The sequence below is a fragment of the Cyprinus carpio genome, chromosome B23 (genome assembly GCF_018340385.1).
Source record: "Cyprinus carpio isolate SPL01 chromosome B23, ASM1834038v1, whole genome shotgun sequence".
Classification (NCBI taxonomy): Eukaryota; Metazoa; Chordata; class Actinopteri; order Cypriniformes; family Cyprinidae; genus Cyprinus; species Cyprinus carpio.
In genome coordinates, this window is record NC_056619.1 from 24103373 (window position 1) to 24121966 (window position 18594).

General features: G+C 33.7%; 1 protein-coding gene and 1 long non-coding RNA gene across 2 annotated transcripts; one reads left to right on the forward strand and one right to left on the reverse strand.

Moving 5' to 3' along the window:
* Nucleotides 1-628: 628 nt before the first annotated feature.
* Nucleotides 629-17569, reverse strand: LOC122141996. Its single transcript, XR_006158269.1, has 4 exons — nucleotides 17117-17569; nucleotides 8718-8763; nucleotides 5321-5552; nucleotides 629-760 (listed from the first exon to the last, which is right to left on the reverse strand). It is a non-coding gene; the product is annotated as an uncharacterized LOC122141996 (long non-coding RNA).
* On the forward strand, nucleotides 639-8541 carry LOC109053250 (trypsin). The gene is made up of 5 exons (XM_042751159.1): nucleotides 639-762; nucleotides 2609-2768; nucleotides 3741-3882; nucleotides 5329-5592; nucleotides 8104-8541. Exons 1-5 carry the CDS (start codon nucleotides 708-710, stop codon nucleotides 8272-8274), a joined length of 792 nt encoding a protein of 263 aa, XP_042607093.1. The 5' UTR covers nucleotides 639-707; the 3' UTR covers nucleotides 8275-8541.
* Nucleotides 17570-18594: the final 1025 nt, after the last annotated feature.

Consider the following 18594-nt stretch of genomic DNA (forward strand, 5'->3'; position numbering starts at 1 on the left):
ATACTAAAATAACACTGCTTTGAACTTATTTTGATTTATTATTTTATTCTATTTTTTATCATTTTTATTCTTTTCATTCTGGTATGTAGGTTAGGGGTTTTAAATTGTGAAAAATTCTGGTAGTTTTCTGTTAAAAGGGGCTCAAAATGATAAAAATGTCAAACAACAAAATAAAGTGTCATCTGAAATCAAATGATCCAGTTTAGCCATTTTATGCAATTTCTTTTGACTGGTTATTTTATTATTTTATTTTATTTATTTTAAATCTCTTTCTATTCTGTTCTTTTCGAGATGTAGATTAAGTTTTGTTGAAATTGTGCAAATGATTTCTAATAATGTTCAGTTAAAAGGGACTGAAATATGAGACAGAATAATAAAAGCTACAGTAAATTTGACTGATTCTTTAACTGCAGAATTTAATCTGCGATATGACGCAAATTGCATGTGACGTAGGCATTTGTACTGATCCTAAATCAAACCCAAAACAAACGTTCACAGGTTTGGTTAAGAAAGCTTCAATTATATATTGTTCCCGCAACATTGTGACCATGGAGACGGAAATAGGAACTAGAACTAGGAAACCTGAGAATGCAGAGGTGATCTTTCCCCAGGTGAGGAATCAGAGTACCTGAAGCAGAGTTCCTCTCAGTCTGGTCTGCACCAGTGGATGTGTCTGTCTCTGCGTCTGCGTCTGCATCTCCATCAGTATGAACCTGCCGCTGCTTCTGCTCTGTGTTCTCCTGGAGCTCCTCGTGGTGAGCTGTAAGTACAGATTTATACTTCAGTCCTATAAAATCCTTTCAGTGCATTAACACAGTATAGCGGCATTGACTGTTGTGGCTAGTGGAGCAATCGCATACTGTACCTTGAGCAAAGCAATGAACTGTAAGTGAAGTTTTTACTGCAAAAATACAATCTTGTTAAAAAAAAAAAAGTTTGGGTGACTTTCTACAAACTAACAACAAAATAAAAATTAAAATTCCAAAAATCAATTTACAACATCACAACAACTTATTATTTATTTTAAAATATATTTTATAATTAGAATAAATTATTTTATAATAATAATAATAACAACATTTTTAAAAAATAAAATAAATTGATGGAATATTCCAATGTTTTAGATTCAATCTGTCAACCTACAGGAAAAAAAAGTTTTAAAATCTCAAGAGAAAAAGAAAAGAGAAAAATAACAAATTATATATTTTTTAATTGTTCTTTGAATAACATAATATATATATATCATATTTTACACATATTTAATAAAAAGCTATATCAATTTTAGATTTTACCGAAGTTTCCTCACGACTTTGTAAAGAAATGTGATAAGATTTGCCAAAATAACAAACTCTGCAATATTAAGTCAAAGATCTCAATATGTACTCATCAGATTTGCTTCTCCTGAAAAAAAAGACCCAAAGTCACCCAATACAAACATTGTATATATATATATATATATATATATATTATATATATATATATAGAATTTTACTGACACACTGAAGTTTAATATACAGTAAAATAATAATGCCAAGTTTTCTAAGCTCAAAAAAATAAATAAAGATTGCTATAGGAGACATTTTGGATTTGACTTTTAATACTGGGTAGTTAATATGTAAGCAATTTTGGATGTCTGGCTGAAGTTTTGTCAGTGTTGTGATTTATTTAGTGCAGAAATGAAATATGAGGACAAACTAAAAGTTTACTTTCATTGATGGATGGGCCCTTCATCCTGACAGCATGCATTTCCACTGAAGGAAATCCAAAGAAGCCATTACCAACATGAAAAAAAGCCCTGAAAAGCAATTATAAATCTTATAATGTGCAAAAAAATCTTAACCAATCCATCAGATGCTGGAATCTAATGTAAAATTGCGCTGAATATTAAAAACCCACAACAAGACTATTTACAGTAAATCCCCAAACACTGTAATCTAAATCCGTAAACACTGATGTTCAGCATTGTTTACTGTTTTTCGCTACTTCACGACATAAACAGCAAACAAAAGAAGTACATAACCTCTTCATGTACGGGGAATTCAACGCTTTGTGCTCTTTAACGTTTAGGATTTCCTCACGTTGAGAGCTTCATAAAGCAATCTGATAAAGGTCACGCTGCTGCCAATCCTCATAAAGTCTAAGATCATTCAATCAAGGTTGCATTATAGATTATTCAATTCATCATGTATGTGTTTCACACGGGCAGAATGAAGGCCTGCTAATATTGTATAGGATTACTTTAACCACAACACATACAGCTGCCTAATTGTTAAATGCCAATCAATAAGCCCAAGGGCAACATATAGACCAGAGATGATTTTCTAGTCACCAGTCAAATCAAACGTGAATCATCTGTCCGTGACGCACGTGTTAGGAAACTATAGTCTTGTGCAGACAGATTTAGACGGGGAAAAAACCCATATTGTTTACACCGCATTGTTCGGTATTGACATAGTATAAGACAAATTTAGCAACCTTAAGTTACACTCTCTCCCTCCGAGACAAAGGTTTGGAGTCAGAGCGGCCTCCACGTGCACGTATGCAAAGAAAAATCTAGAGCTTGAAGATGCTGTCAGTGAGTTCACGTGTGTGCTGGTTTGTTTCTCAGGTCAGGATGTGATACAGGGCCGTATCGTGGGCGGATACGCCCCTGCACCGTACTCCATCAGATACATTGTGTCCATTCAGAGCGCCACGGGCCAGCACTTCTGTGGCGGGACCCTGATTAACAAATACTGGATCCTGACCGCAGCACACTGCAATATAGGGTAAGATTAGTATAAGGTTAGTCAGTGTGTGTTTTTCCATTTGGCGAGACGAACTCAGAACATCTGAGGTGGTTACCATAGAAACAGCTTGGCACTCAAGCGTTCTATGTATTAATATTGGAAGGTACAATGACAAAATATGTAAAACAACACCAAAAATGTAAAATAACATAAATGAAATAGTTTAATAATGATAAAGTGATAAATTAATGATAAAATAACAATGTAGTAATGACTATTGTAGTTTTTAATTTTTGGGGAACAAAAAAAAAAATCTAATAGTTTACGTAACAATATATGTGTGTGTGTGTTAACAAACACACACAAACACACATTTTACATAATATATTATTGTTTTATAGTTCTTCTAGCTTGATCATAGCTGGTTAAGGAGACTACCTTCTTCAGCTAGTCAGGCTGTTTTTGGCTACTCAGACTAGGAGACCAGCTGATCAATCATCAAAAACCATCTGAACACCAGTTTGACCAGCTTAAACCAGCAAGCATTTTTTAAGTGTTTTAAAACTGGCAGACAGGGTTGCCAGGGATTCACAGTAAAAATGATTCAGGCATTATGGGATGACATATTGGCACTTAAAGGCTATATTTTATAACTCATAACTGTATATTTTAATTGATATAATGTTAATATACCGTGCTACTTGAGTTATCAAAATCTGGATAATACAGGTGGAAAAAAAGAGTTCAACTACAGAAATAAATAACAGAAAGCGTAGCACAAAACACACTAATATACATAACTGATAACAAAAATAAGTTAAAATATAATCATATGTGATTTCTGGAAATGTACGATTTTGATAATGTATGATAATTCATGGTTTTCATTTTCAAAAACCATAAATGTGAAGGTATATTACAGTGTATTTTAAAGCAGAAGTACAGTAAAATACAATAAAAATAGAGTTTTTGAACTCAAGTGTGAAAATCAGTGTTGGTTTGTGTCTTTAGGGCGGAAAACATGAGGATCGTGGCTGGAGATTTTTCTGTGGGATTATATGAGGGGACGGAGCAGTTCCGCAGGCCTCATGTTTTAATACCTCACCCACAGTACAATAGAGCCACCAATAACGCAGACATCATGCTCATTAAGGTGAGGCAGTGGAATCAATGCTCCTGTGTTACACCGAACCATCAGTAGCTGTGAATCATTGATTCCTTTCATGCATATAAAATGAACACAATGATCCGGCATCAAGTCATATTACATGAAGTGATGGATGTGTCTCTCAGTAATCAGCGCTGCAACAATACTGCCTGCATGCTTTACACCTTTAAAGTTTTAATTGTAAACTTAAAATTCTATACTTTTATATTTAATTTACTATACTATATAATTTGATAACATTTCACAAAAGATTCATTTGTTAAAATTAGTTACCTACATTAGTGAACATGAACTAACCATAGAAAAATACTTCTGAAGCATTCCAGAAGTTCAGGTTAATTGCAACATTTATAATATAATATAATATAATATAATATAATATAATATAATATAATATAATATAATATAATATAATATAATATATATAATATAATATAATATAATATAATATAATATAATATAATATAATATAATATAATATGTGACCCTGGACCACAAAAGCAGTCTAAAGTTGCTGGGGTATATTTTTAGCAATAGCCATAAAAATATTGTATGGGTCAAAATTATCGATTTTTCCTTTATATCAAAAATGATTAGGATATTAAGTAAAGATCATGCTCCATGAAGATATTTTGTAAAATTCCTACCATAAATATATCAAAACCTAATTTTTGATTAGTAATATGCATTGCTGAGAAATTGATTTGGACAACTTCAAAGGTCATTTTCTCAGTATTTTGATTTTTTTGCACCCTCAGATTCCAGATTTTCAAATAGTTGTATCTCTGCCAAATATTGTCCTATCCTAACATACCATAAATCAGTGGAAAGCTTATTTATTAAGCTTTCGGATGATGTATAAATCTCAATTTCAAGAAATTGACCCTTATGACTGGTTTTGTGGTCCAGGGTCACATAATAATAAATAATAAAATAATATAATATAATAAATATAATATAATATAATATAAAAATGAATAATAATATATAATATAATATAATATAATATATACATTTTAATCTTAAAATATGGGGGGAAATATACTTACTACATCAAAAGCCATGTTAAGATAAATAAAATTTGTATTGAAAAATAAATGTTTTGAAAATGAATAATAATAAATAAATGTTTTTGTGTCTGTCCCACAATCCCATTTCCACCATAATAATTTTGTCCTCAGTAAAATTATTTATAGCATTATAAAACATGATTTGAAGAAAATAAAGGTATAAAATCAAGGCAAATATCAGTTGTTGTGCATCATTTATAATTTTGTCAAATTATGCAAAACGTGTCATTATTTGAGATGTCAGCTGGTGAAAATTTTAGGGTTTCAGAAAAGTTTACTTGATAAATAAAAGAAACATGAACAGCATTTTATTGTATGCTTTATGTGCACTATTAATTTTTCCTTTCTCTAACCTGTTTAGCTGCAGTCTCCCATCTATGTGAACAGCTTTGTGTCTCTGGCGCCGCTGCCTCGGCAGGACACTATGGTGGCCGTGGGTCGCGTGTGCACCGTGTCCGGCTGGGGCTTCACCACTCCAACGGGAGGAATCCCTGCAACCCTGCGCACGGTCAAGTTGCCCATTGTGTCCAGCACAGTGTGTAACGCCACAGACTCTTTTAATGGAAACATCACAGAGAATATGATCTGTGCAGGATACAGTGAAGGAGGAAAAGATGCATGTAAGGTGAGACAATCGATTACTGCTTTACAGGCACTTACCTTAATGTGAATGGCACAGAACAATGGACTGAACTTTTTCTGATGCTGCTGGAAATCTACTATTTATGAATAAGTGGTAAAAACAGATATTTTGAAATAAAAAAAAAAACTTATTGGAATAAACTACTGGTAACTATTAGCACAATTGTAGTGATTTACTGGACTTTGTTTTCAGGAACATGGTCATCTTATATTCAGTCATTATTTGGATGTCACACTGTTTTTGCCAACAACTTATACATTTAATTGGTTGCACTGCTGAATGGGTCTAATTAAACTTAGAAATGTGTGGCCATTTACTTTAGTTATCAGATGCAAATTAATTAAAAAATAAAATAAAATAGGAGCTCAACTCTTTAATTTCAGGTTAGAAATATCTGGTATTAATTAAAGACAAAATGAATGAATAAAATGCACTACTGTTCAAAAGCTTGGGGTCCCTTTAGGCAGGGTTTTTTGGAAAAAAAAAAAAATGCTGTATTTGTTACATCAAGATTTCAAAAGCTTGTGGCTTGAAAGGGCTTAAAGATAGAAATCTACTGTGAATTAGAAAAATGTTGGGCATGGCCGAAAGTTTATGTGGGGTGTAAATATACTCATCTAATTTGCATATTATGACGTCACCGGGGGCAGCCATCTCGAATTTCATAATATTCTGGAAATATTAGATATTGAATTGATGTTTGAACTTATTTGCATGTTTTTTTTGTGTGTGTCTTTTTATCCTCATTCCAAATGATCAGAAAAGAGGAATCCAACAATAAAACAGGAAAAAAAAAAAGAACTAAATTATTACTATATAACTATATAGTAGTAAAACGCATGTGACCAGTAGCCTACTTTTTGATTTCATCAGTAAATTCAGGAAATAATAGATATTGAATGGATGTTTGAAGTTTTTTTTTTTTTTTGTTTGTTTGTTTTTTGTCTTTTTATTCTCATTCCAAAATGATCAGGAAAAAAAAGAGAAAAAAAAGGAAAAGTAGTAAATTATACTATATGACTGTGCCATGGTAAAATGCATTCCCTATTTTTTTTATCAGTTGACCAGCTATCTAACCAATCAGGTATCTAGGCGACAAAGTTTAGTTATTGAAGTATGGTTCCTCTCATTGCATGGCACAGCGCAGAGCGCACCTACTCACTGACTGCACCTGTACTGTCTGGCCAGCGGCCTTTAGAGCGCTCGCGAATCAGCAAAAGCTCTCCTATGGACACTATTCACCCCTGCCACCCTCATCCCCGTTGGGCAAAGGGCGAGATGATCATTTGTTTGTGCTTCGTGAACACTCTCGCCTTTACGGCGGCACCATTGCGCTGCAAAGATTACGGGGAGAAGCGCGACCATTAGATGACCGATCGTCATTTCCAAAAGGCAAATATTCCCCTTCAGAGTCAGAATCAGCGAAGAACATTTGCAATACATCCTCACGGTACAAATTTGTATTAGCCATTTGCCGATTTTCTCTCATAAATCTCACCATTTACTCGCACGCTATGAACTGAACTGCTTCCGCATCATGACACGAGAGCTCACTTGCTCTGCTTTTTCCTCGAACACTTTGAATAGGAACATGACGTAATGATGGTCTAGAATCGAAGTACTACATGTCTGCCATCTAGTGGTAGGGAATACAAATGAGATATTACACCATATTAGATTAATTAAAGACAAAATGAATGAATAAAATGCACTACTGTTCAAAAGCATTTTATTTCAAATATTAATTAATTAAAGACAAAATGAATGAATAAAATGCACTACTGTTCAAAAGCTTGGGGTCTGATTTTTAATGTTGGCTCTTATGCTCACCAAGGCTGCATTTGTTTGTATAAAAAATACAGTAAAAACAGTAATAATGTGGAGTAGTTTAACAATTTAAAAGAGCAGCTTTCTAATTAAATATATTTTACAATTACATTTATTTCTGTGATGCAAAGCTGTTGATTTGAAAAAAAATTGCAACATCATTACTCTCGTCTTCAGTGTCATATGATCCTTCAAAAATCTTTCTAATAAATATGATTTCCTGTTCAAGAAACATTTCTGATTATTATCAATGTTGAAAACAGTTGTGCTTCTGCTTCATATTTCTGTGAAAGCCATTAAAAAACTTGTTTTTCTTAAGATTCTTCAGTTAGCAGGAAATTCAAAAGAACAGTATTTATTTGAAACTGAAATCTTTTGTGACATTATAAATATCTGTACACACTCACTTTTGAGCAATGAAAAGAAGCAAAATTTAGCGTACATATCTTTCGAACGGCAGTGCAAAAGAATAAATAAATAAAAACTAAAAATATATTTTGGCTGACATTGTGAATCTATATATTTCAACCCCTCTCCCCCAAGCTCCAATCTGCTACGTAATGATACATTTTCATTGTGAGTTTCTCCTTCTAGTAGGTCACTCTTCTTGCACACCATCTGACCTCTCTGTCCATAATCATATTAATATGATTGTCTTTTCTGCAGGGGGATTCTGGAGGGCCGCTGGTGTGTGAGGGCCGTGTCTATGGCATCGTCTCCTGGGGCAATGGCTGTGCTGATGCCCAGTACCCCGGCATCTACACGTCCGTCTCGAGGTTTCGTCAATGGATCGATGGAACTATATTTGGCTTTTATGGAAGGTGCCTCAAGTATTAGACTGCAGTGTTACCCCAGCACTCCCCTAATCGAACTTGAAACGGCCTCGAAACATGCCAACATGAATACTGTTGCTACTTTCTTCTATTTGAAAAGTTAGGACTTGTGATGATTTCCAGACGAGTACAGCACATCTGTTCCTCAACAGCTGTTAGACCTTTTTTTAAACACAGTAGTTTGTGCAAACTGTTCCTTAAATGTGCCATATTGCTGCTTCCCCACAATGTCAGTGAAAACTAACAATAGAAAGCTGAAGGAATATTTAAAAACAACACAACAAATTACGAACACTTTTATATGGAATGGTACATGTGAGAATGAAATATTCAATATTAAAATGATTTTAATCAAACAGACTTTCATTTGGATTGTAACCAAACTGGTTACACTTACAGGTGAAATGAATAGTTTACTTAAAAATGAAATTGTCATATTTTACTCACCCTCATGTTTTGTCAAATTGTATAAAACTGCCTTTATGTCTTTCATCTGTGGAGCACAAAATGAATAATTTTGCAAAATACACAAGCCAAGGTTGTGGACAAGAATATAGATAAAAATACATAGATACATTTTATATATATATATATAGTAAGACATTTAAAAGAATTCATAAATGAATACTTTTTTTTTATTCAGCATGGATGCATTCAGTTGGTCAAATGTGACAGTAAACACATTTTTAATGTTACAAACGATTTCTAATAAATGCTCTTCTTTTTATTCATCAAAGAATCCTGAAAAAAGTATCATGGTTTCCAAAAAAAATAATAATAATAAGCAGCACAACGGTTTTCATCAGTAATGAAAATTCAGCTTTGCATCACTGGAATAAATTACATTTGAAAATATATTCAAACAGAAAGCAGTTACTTTAAACTGTAATAATATTTCACAATATTGCTGTTTTTACTGTATTTTTTGAGCAAATAAATGCAGCCGTAGTGACCATAAGACTTTTTTTTAAAACATAAAAAAAACTTTTGAACGCTAGTGTATATATACATAAGGCAGTTGTTTTTGTATTGAGCTATTAATGTTATGTCCTGAATAAAACATATTTTAAACCATCCTAAACTGGTTTGCTTGTCTTGAGTGGTTTTATTAGTGGCTTGTCTGATTTGAACTTTTTTTAAGTAGGCTGTGGATCATGATTTAGTCTTAAACGAGTTTCATGTAAAATAAATAATATTTGCATTTACAGTAATTTTTAAATAAATTCATACTGAAATATCTGACTTTTGATGTCAAATCAGAGCAGTTTGAGAAGTTGCTGAGAACTCGTCAGACACACAGACGAGATGACTGTGGTTTTTTTCTCAGGAAAGAAAAGGGAAGCAGAGGATATAAACAAAGTCTCAATTTAATCTCACTGCTGTCCAGTAGACACAACTGAGATATTCAAGAGATCTGAATTGTGATTTTTTTTCTCTATATAGTTTTAGGAGTCTAGTGTTCAATCTGTTCCCTATCGTCTGTCCTCTTGTGTTGAAATCTACCTCTTGAATGGCTGCTTTTAGGTTATTCTTCTAAGCAGGTGTGAACGTGATTCCAGGAAGGAGTGGCTGAAATCTGGACAGATGAAACTACACCCGATAGGTCATCTGAGGCCATATCAGCACACCATAAATACTGCACGCCCTGCTTTGACAATTCTCAAATGACAAAACTAGGGAGATGTCCTTCAGCTTAAAGGCGTGTTCTTCATCCTGTGATGAATATGAGGCTCCAGCATTACGGATTACATAAAGAGACGTCTCTATTGTGAGATCCATAGCTTGAACACGTCAGAGGGGACTCTGTAGACCTATCGCATGACATATTCAGTCATAGTCTCGTACAAAAACATCTCAAAGGGAAAACTGACATTTTTGTTGTGCAGATTTTCACACTGTAGGATTTAGCACGGACCAACAATAGTCTCATGATTGCAGCTCTCAGGGGAATCTGGCTTTGTTATCAAATAGACAAAACATGTCATGTACTGTAGCATTGTGCTGTGTCTGAAATTAGACCAGCCTTATCGGTTTTTCCCTGACTGGTCTAGTTTGAGACTAAATTCATGAAGTGTAGTTTAAAATCAATACAGCCCAAAACACACCAAGAAAAATGATTCACAAAATAAGTTTGTTAGGTTTTAAATGATTAAAAAGAGGCACGAGACAAATAGATATCACTGTAAAAAAATGATTGTGATTTAACAGTAAAAGACTGTAAAAATGCTACAGTAAAAACCTGTTAACTGGTTAACAGTAAGTTTCCATACTATATTCAGTTATAAATGTAATTATATTGAATGTAATTTTACAGTAAAAAGAAAAAGTCATTGTTGGAAGTGAAAAAGAAAAAGTCATTGTATAATTAACGATGACAAACTGTAAATTGACACTCCCAGAATTCCCTGCACGACAATTCATATTTGATGTTTTTTTTTTGTTTAAATTGCATGTTTCTTCTTAGTTTTTTCTTATCAGTTGTGTACATTATGTTACATTTAATGTTGTTAAATTAATATTAATTGCATTATTTCAGTATCATGTGTGTCACCATGATGGGGTTTAGTGTTTATGTGAATGACACTGTGCACCTTCTATATACAAGTATTGCCCTTTTCAGCTCATAGAAAAGCTTTGCTCATCATGACTTTCTCATCACCACCAGTTGTTGGTGGTTATCAGTGCATTACAATGGTTCAAAACAGATATACAGGTATTTTATTGTGAATTTAAGTTAAGTCTGTAAAACCTAAAATGTTTTACAGACTTTTTACCGTAAATGTCAGGGGTTTTTTTACAGTGTAGATAGACAGATATAACAATAGATTGAACAAATAAAACAATAGATAGAATGACGGACGGATGGACGGATGGATAGATAGATAGATGGATAGATAGGTTTTGTATTTATCTTTGAGGATTTATGACTCCGGCCCACAAGAGGGCGTTTAATCCACATCCATTAGAATAAACTAATCTGGGATCTCCTGTTGTATAAAATTCCATACAGAATGTGCTTCATTTTGAACCTTTTATCTGACTTTTCTGCCATGGGTTGGCCAGCTGCTGGCGCTGCCCACTGGCTGATGGGAGACCCGCTCCACTTGACAGGACAAAACACTCTGACACAAGCTCAGCGTGAAATTATGAGCAGCCTCTTCCTGACTGATGCAGTGCTTCATCCAGAGCTCTGAAAATTAGACACAATTCTAAAATGAGGATGCATGCAAAAATTTAAATGCATTGCAAGCAATTAAAATGCATTACATTTAACGTGCTATAGCATAATTTATGCTCTGTTTGTCTGATGCAGACATTTACTCACAAATCAATGGCAAAGCTACTGTAACACTTTTTTTGCAATATAGTTTGGAAACAGAAATATCCCACATTTGACTTTTGAAACGTGACTGTGGCTCTAGGAGACACTTAGGAACTTGAATGCAGCTTCATTCGGCTTCACTCGAGCATAATAGCACGTGGATTCCTTTTTGTTCCACACTTTCAAATACTTGGTTCAATTAAATACTTACTTTGCCACTAGGGTGAATCTAACCCGGACTTTGCAACACATACAATATAACCTTCCTAGAAAATGGAAACAGTAGGTTAACTTTAAAACCCACTGGCATTAGTGGAGCTATTGTGATTTATGGTGCATGCTCTCAAATGCACTCTCAAAGAGAGGATGGGTCAAAACGAGTGGCCTAAATAGCTTTTTTTTGTTTGTTTGTTATGTTTTTGGCATTGCTTGAAACTCCCACATCTATGCCACATAAGAGCTCCTTATACACTGCAAAAAAAGAAGTGTGCTTAATTGTGTTGAATTTTAGAGTACTTTAAATCTTAAAAGTATGTTTTTTTTCATATAATTCCCTATAATATAATTGTAATGAAATCAAAGGCTACTTAAGTGCACTTAAGTGTTAAGTGCTTTAAGTATTTTAAAAAGTGCACTTTAATAATGTCAAATTAAAATAATTAAATTAAAAATTAAAGTACATTTTAAATCGTTTTAATTATTTGTTTGTCATGCTAAAAGTACACTTATTTTTAATGTTACATTTTCAGTACTTGATTATAATTTTAACTGTTTTATGCAATATTACATTAGTTAAATAAAAGGTAATATATTTTAAATGAACAACATTGCAACTTCATAAAATGTGCAATTAGAAATATATTTAAAATATGAAATAAAAGTTATATACATTAGTTTAAAGTACATGAATGCTTGTCGCAAACTTTTGCAGCACACTTAAACCACATTGCAAAGACTTCAAAAGACATTAATTGATGGACTGGAGATGTGTGGATTATTGTGATGATTTTATCAGCTGTTTAGACTCTTATTCTGACGGCACCCATTCACTGCAGAGCAAGTGATGTACTGTTATGCTACATTTCTCCAGATCTGTTCCCATGAAGAAAAAAAAAACATACATTTTGGATGAGGGTGTCACTTTTTATTTTGGCGTGAACTATTCCTGAAAGGAAATATAACTATATTTGAGCAGGAGAAAATGGCTTCCTACTAAATTTCATAGCAGGTAAATGCAACACTCACAACCTGCAATGGCTAATGAGTCCCATCAGTCAAAGCTGAGTAAAACAAAGCCTTTGCTCCCAATGAATGATGCAATGATTGCTCTAACAGCTTCAGATGTACCCAGCCACTTAGTGTTAGGAACACACATTTGAACATGACGGCATCTATTTTTCACCTTCAGCATGCAGAGAAGCTCAATTGAGATGAATAGCACTACTGCACAGTCCTGGCACATTTAACAGCCTACCTGAAGATCCTCTGACATGAATTAAAACCTTCTGACTTTAGTAGAACTGTGACTGTGATAAAACTAAAAGAGAAATTAAATGTCCACAACCCTGCAGCTGGATGAGGCACTATCACTCAATACAGTCGCATTTAGTTACTCTGTACATCAACTGTGATGCATATCTAGCAAGCCTTTTAGCTTTTCTGCAGCTTTAACCAAAATGGAAAGAAAAACGAAAGGACATAAGAATTAGGCACAGAAATACTCTTTAAGAAACTGCATACAAGAGACTTGTTTAAAGTTTAAAGGAAAGCTTCACCTAGAAATGAAACTGTGGCATTACTCTCCTTCCTGGTGTCTTTCAAAACCCATGTAGCTTTCTTTCTTTCACACAAAATAAGCAGCTTAGCTAAATGTTTGAGTTTTGTTTTGTACAATGAAAGTGGATGAGAAACAGGGCCATTCTGCTAATCATCTCCTTTTGTGGTCCACGCAAGCTAAGAAGCAATGACATAAAAGTATCAAATTTTAATGTCATCATGTTACCTTCAATATTTCAGTAAGGTGATGCTTTAAAGGGGTCATCATTAAAAACAGAATTTATCTTTTCAAATAAAAGTGTTGCACTATATAAATATACTGTAACTTTCAAAAAACTTTCCTCTCCAGTCCAGTACAAGAACATGGCTTGTTCAAACAATTCACGCTTGAAATAGCAGCTAAATTGATGGCAGTTGTTGAGAGCCTGCAGATCTAGACAGTGTATCAAAAAAATAGCACAGACCGAATACAAGAACATGTCATCTGTAAACAGCCTCCGACAGACAGATGGCAAACTCAATTCTGAAATGGGTGATTAAAAAAAAAATCATTATATGGACTTAAAGCCACTTTTTCTGGTGTATATGATTTACTGCTTACCGCAAATACAATGTAATGCATTTGATTAAATCAGCATATCATGCATTTAACAAACTTTAATGGATTAAGAGCTCTGGTATAAGCTAAATTATAACTTTTTTAAGGTATATGCATTTACATAGAGAGAAAGAGAGAGAGACTCTTTCCAAGCAGTTAAAAATTGACTCAGCAAGAACACATTAAATTGATCAAAAGTGACATTTAAAGACATTTAAAATGTTTCAAAGTATTTTAAATAAATGCAGAATCCTGATAATAATAATAATAATAATAATAATAATAATAATAATAATAATAATAATTTATCCACAAAAAATATTAAGCAGCACTGTTTTCAACAGTTATTTTGAGTTGTAACAATATTAGTATATATAATAAGTTTTTAATGGAATCTCCTATGCTCATCAAGGCTGTATTTATTTGATAAAAAAAATACAGAAATATTATTCTAATATTGTATTCCTATTTTAACATACCTTAAAATATAATTTATTTCTGTGATGAAGCGCTGAATTTTCATCAGCAATTTCTCCAGTGTTCAGTGTCACATGATTCTTCAGAAATCATTCTAACATGCTGATTTATTATCAGTGTTGAAATTGTTGTGCTGCTTAATATTTTTTAGAACCTGTGTTACTTTTTTTATTCTTCAATGTTTCCAACACTGATTATAAATCAGCAAATTAGAATGATTTCTGAAGGATCATGTGACACTGAAGACTGGAGTAATGATGCTGAAAATTCAGTTTTGATCACAGGAATAAATTATTTTAAAGTATAAAAATAAAATATAAAAATATACATTATATTTTTCTATTATGTAAATTTATAAAATTAAAATTAAAATTATAAAAAACTTTAAGTTGCAACTTTAAGTTGCAACAATATTTCACAAAATTACAGTTGTTTTCTGTATTTTTGATCAAATAGATTCAGCCTTGATGAGCATAAGAAACTTCCTTATAAACATTAAAAATCTCACTGATCCCAAATTTTGAACAGCACTCTATATACTGTATATGTGTGTGTGTGTGTGTGTGTGTGTGTTTATAATGAAAAGCACCTCTGATGAAGAAGTAATCTCCCAGTAACCTAAAGTGAAATATCAGTGAGTGGGCAAAATAAAACAACGGTGACCTGCTTTTGCCATCTCCTTTAAAGACTTCTAAGTGCACTTATGTATCTGTCCTCAAGACTTAATCGCAGATGAAGATGAATAACAATCACCATATCGACCTTTTGTTATGAAACACTGAAAATACTGTAGGATGTGAGTCAGGGGGCTGAATGGAGAATGTTAATTATGAGCCATTAAGTCTTCCACCAGACCACTTCAGCAGTGCATTGCACTGAAACGTTATTTATTTCCAACTGATGTCCCATTTTCTCTGTTCACCCACTCAGTTCCTGTCTCGTCTTTATGGGGAGGGGGATGATTTATCTGTCTCTGAGGAACTGTAGAAACTAGAGCACTTTAATCCAAACTCCTAACATAGTAATGCTGTCAAAGGAGACAAAGCTCTTTTCTTTCTGACAGGACTTGAAGAAAAAGAAAGGATGCTGCCCAACTTTAGTATGCTTAAAAGCACAGTAATTATTCTGAAATTAATCAGAATTTACTAATGCATCATGTAAATGCACTCCTATAAGATGATTAAATCAATATCCTGAAATCTGAATATCTGCATATACATGAATTAATTTAACTGCAGCTGGTAGATAAATAAATAAATAAATAAATATATGAAAGCAGATAAATAATAAATAAATATATGAAATCCAAAGCTCTTCTTCATTTGTAGCTGCTGTACAAAAATGCAGGAGATATTTATTTCCAATTTTATAGCTTCATTACAGTGCAGAGCTGAAATAACCATGTCTCCTGTATTTCACCAGAATCCATAAAGATGCTTTGGCAACCAGTATTTTCTGTTTGCTGCCGTCAGTGTTCATTTTTCACTGCAGTTATTGCTGAGCCAATCTGCTTTGGGCTATTATATGATTAGACAGGCCCATACACTTAGCAAAAATGGGTAAATTGTTTCAAAAGGTCCCAGTCAGCATTTTCTGGCAATTTGCTGTCAAAAATGAAACAATACGCATCTAATACATCCAATATAACAGCAGGTTGAATCTAAAGGAGGTGTCATAGATGCTGAGTTTTACCCTCAAAGTCTGTGCTTGAAAATGAGTCATTTTGGAAACGGTAAAGCAGACGTGGCGCCTCACAGCTTCGATGGGAATACTAGCAGATGGAGAAGAAACGATGCACAAGAGAAGAAAGCTGTTGGATAACACGACTCATTTCCCATTATTTAAAGTCGATTTCTGCCTAGCTACAGGAGACACATGATGTAAAATTAATTTCTTCATCAGAACAGGTTTGAAGAAGTTTTGTGATTACTTGCTCACCAATGGATGCTCTGCAGTGAATGGGTGCCATCAGAATGAGAGTCCTTACAGCTGATCAAAACATCACAATAATCCACACCACTCTGGTCCATCAATTAATGTCTTGTGAAGGTCTTGAAAAAAACTGTTTGTAAGAAACAAATTCATCATTAAGGCATTTTAACTTTAAACCATCGGTTTTGGCCAAAATACAAGTCTATAATCCATAATAATGCTTCCTTCAGCGGAAAAGTTCCTTCCCTGTTGTCCACTCACAGAAAGCAATATTATAGTTAGATGACTTAATATTATGGTTAGAAATGTGTTACAAAAATGCAGATTTTCAATTCACAGAATATTAAGTGACAGACTGCATCCTGTTTGGACTCTCATTCTGACGGCACCCATTCACTGCAGAGGATCCATTGGTGAGCAAGAGATATCATGCTACATTTATCTAAATCTGTTCCAAGAAAATCCAACTAAACATCTTGGATGGCCTGAGGATTACCTCTTTCTTTAACTAAACACAAAAGCAAAAGGTTTTAAAAAGTGAAAAATAGTTATGACTTCCTCAATAAGCACAAAGCGTGATCATTTGTGATGTTTTTTGCTAAAAGTTTACATGGTTAAAGAACATCACAAACTTTTATACTCAAGCTCAGTTTCAAGGTCAGGCATGATTGTCCAGCAGGTGAGCATTTCCTAGTCTTATAATGGAAGCCAACAGATCTATTCTTCTCAGTGGCCACTTACCAGACAGAAAAGCCAAGTGCGCTGGAATCAGAGGTGAAATGCATTTTGTCCGTATGCTGCAGCACGTCAGCCCACAGTCGTCCTTAGTCATACGTGTGCATTGATGAGGCAGACGAGAGAGACAGCTAGATCGATATCGTCGAAGAGTGATGGAATGCTGCCGGACACGGGGCTGATGGGAATCAGGAGGTTATTGTCAGAGTCGTTCCTAAAACTAGGAAGAAATGATCTATAAGCCTGAGGGAGTCTCTGGGGCAGCAGTGCACTGGCTCTCTCTCTGATGGGTCTCTGAAACTCCAGTATTAGCTGAGAATCTGCAATATAGAGTGAGTAATGAGAACTCCTCCACAGGAAAGAAAAATCACTCTCTTTAAAAATCAGTTTCTTCTAAATGGCAATAAGGGACAATTGCATAAGTGTATCCTGAAAAAAAGAAAAAAAAACACCCCAGTAATCTCTCATGTGTCTCTCAGTCGCCATCTATAAGAGATGTTATTCACATGTAAACAGGATTTTAGATAACTAAAAACTGATCTTTTTCAAAAAGCTTATTCTTCAAAAATTCTGTGTTATGTCATTCACCTAAACAGGTTGATAATATGTTTATAACAAATTTTACATTGCAATAAGTTGCAAAAATTGGGTTACGTGTGTTTTTGCATTGTCGTCTAAAATGCTGTTAGTGTGGACAGATGTTTAGTTTTAAAAGAAGTGAAAACTGTTTATTTATTTATTTTTTATAAATATCTGTACAGATGTGGACAAAGCCTAATAAGAGTTTCAGAAAATATATTGTATCTCAAAATACAAAGTCTCCAATCAAAAGTTTGAGATTTTAATATGAATTAAAATATTTCTCATCAACTACAGTCAAAATCAAATAATCTGAGCTAGCCATTTTTTTTTTTTTTTTTTTTTTTTTTTTTTTTAGCTTTAGAGCTTACATTCTGGCAAAGTGTGAACGTTTAAGGAGCTGTTACATACAGTAACACCATTTTCAACTAATTTTTTAAAATGTGTTTTGGCCCTTCATTGACCTGAAAACAAACTTTTAAAAACAGGTTTAAAAAATGCAATTTATATTCTCTGTGTAAACGACAAAAAACTGAATTTGTGCATGTAGTTTTTCTTTACAAGGTAGGCTAAAATTGCCAACTACTGGCCTGGCATGCATAATACAGCAGTTTAGTCCTTTTCATGGATCCGTGTGAATGGGGATTGTTTTGACAATGTTGTCATCTGTATGTATTCAAAAACACAAAGGAAGAACTTGTTGTCATGTAAACATACCCTAAGTAGCTGAAGATCTGCATAACCTCCAGTTAACCCCACCCTCTGTCCCTCTAAGCCAATCAGATGCATCTACTCATTACTGTGAGCAGCTGGATTGGATTGGAAGGAGCAGGTTATAAATCTGGTTTGTGCAGCAGAAAAAGCTGCTCCACACATTTGTCTCTCAATCTCTTACCTAGATCTTT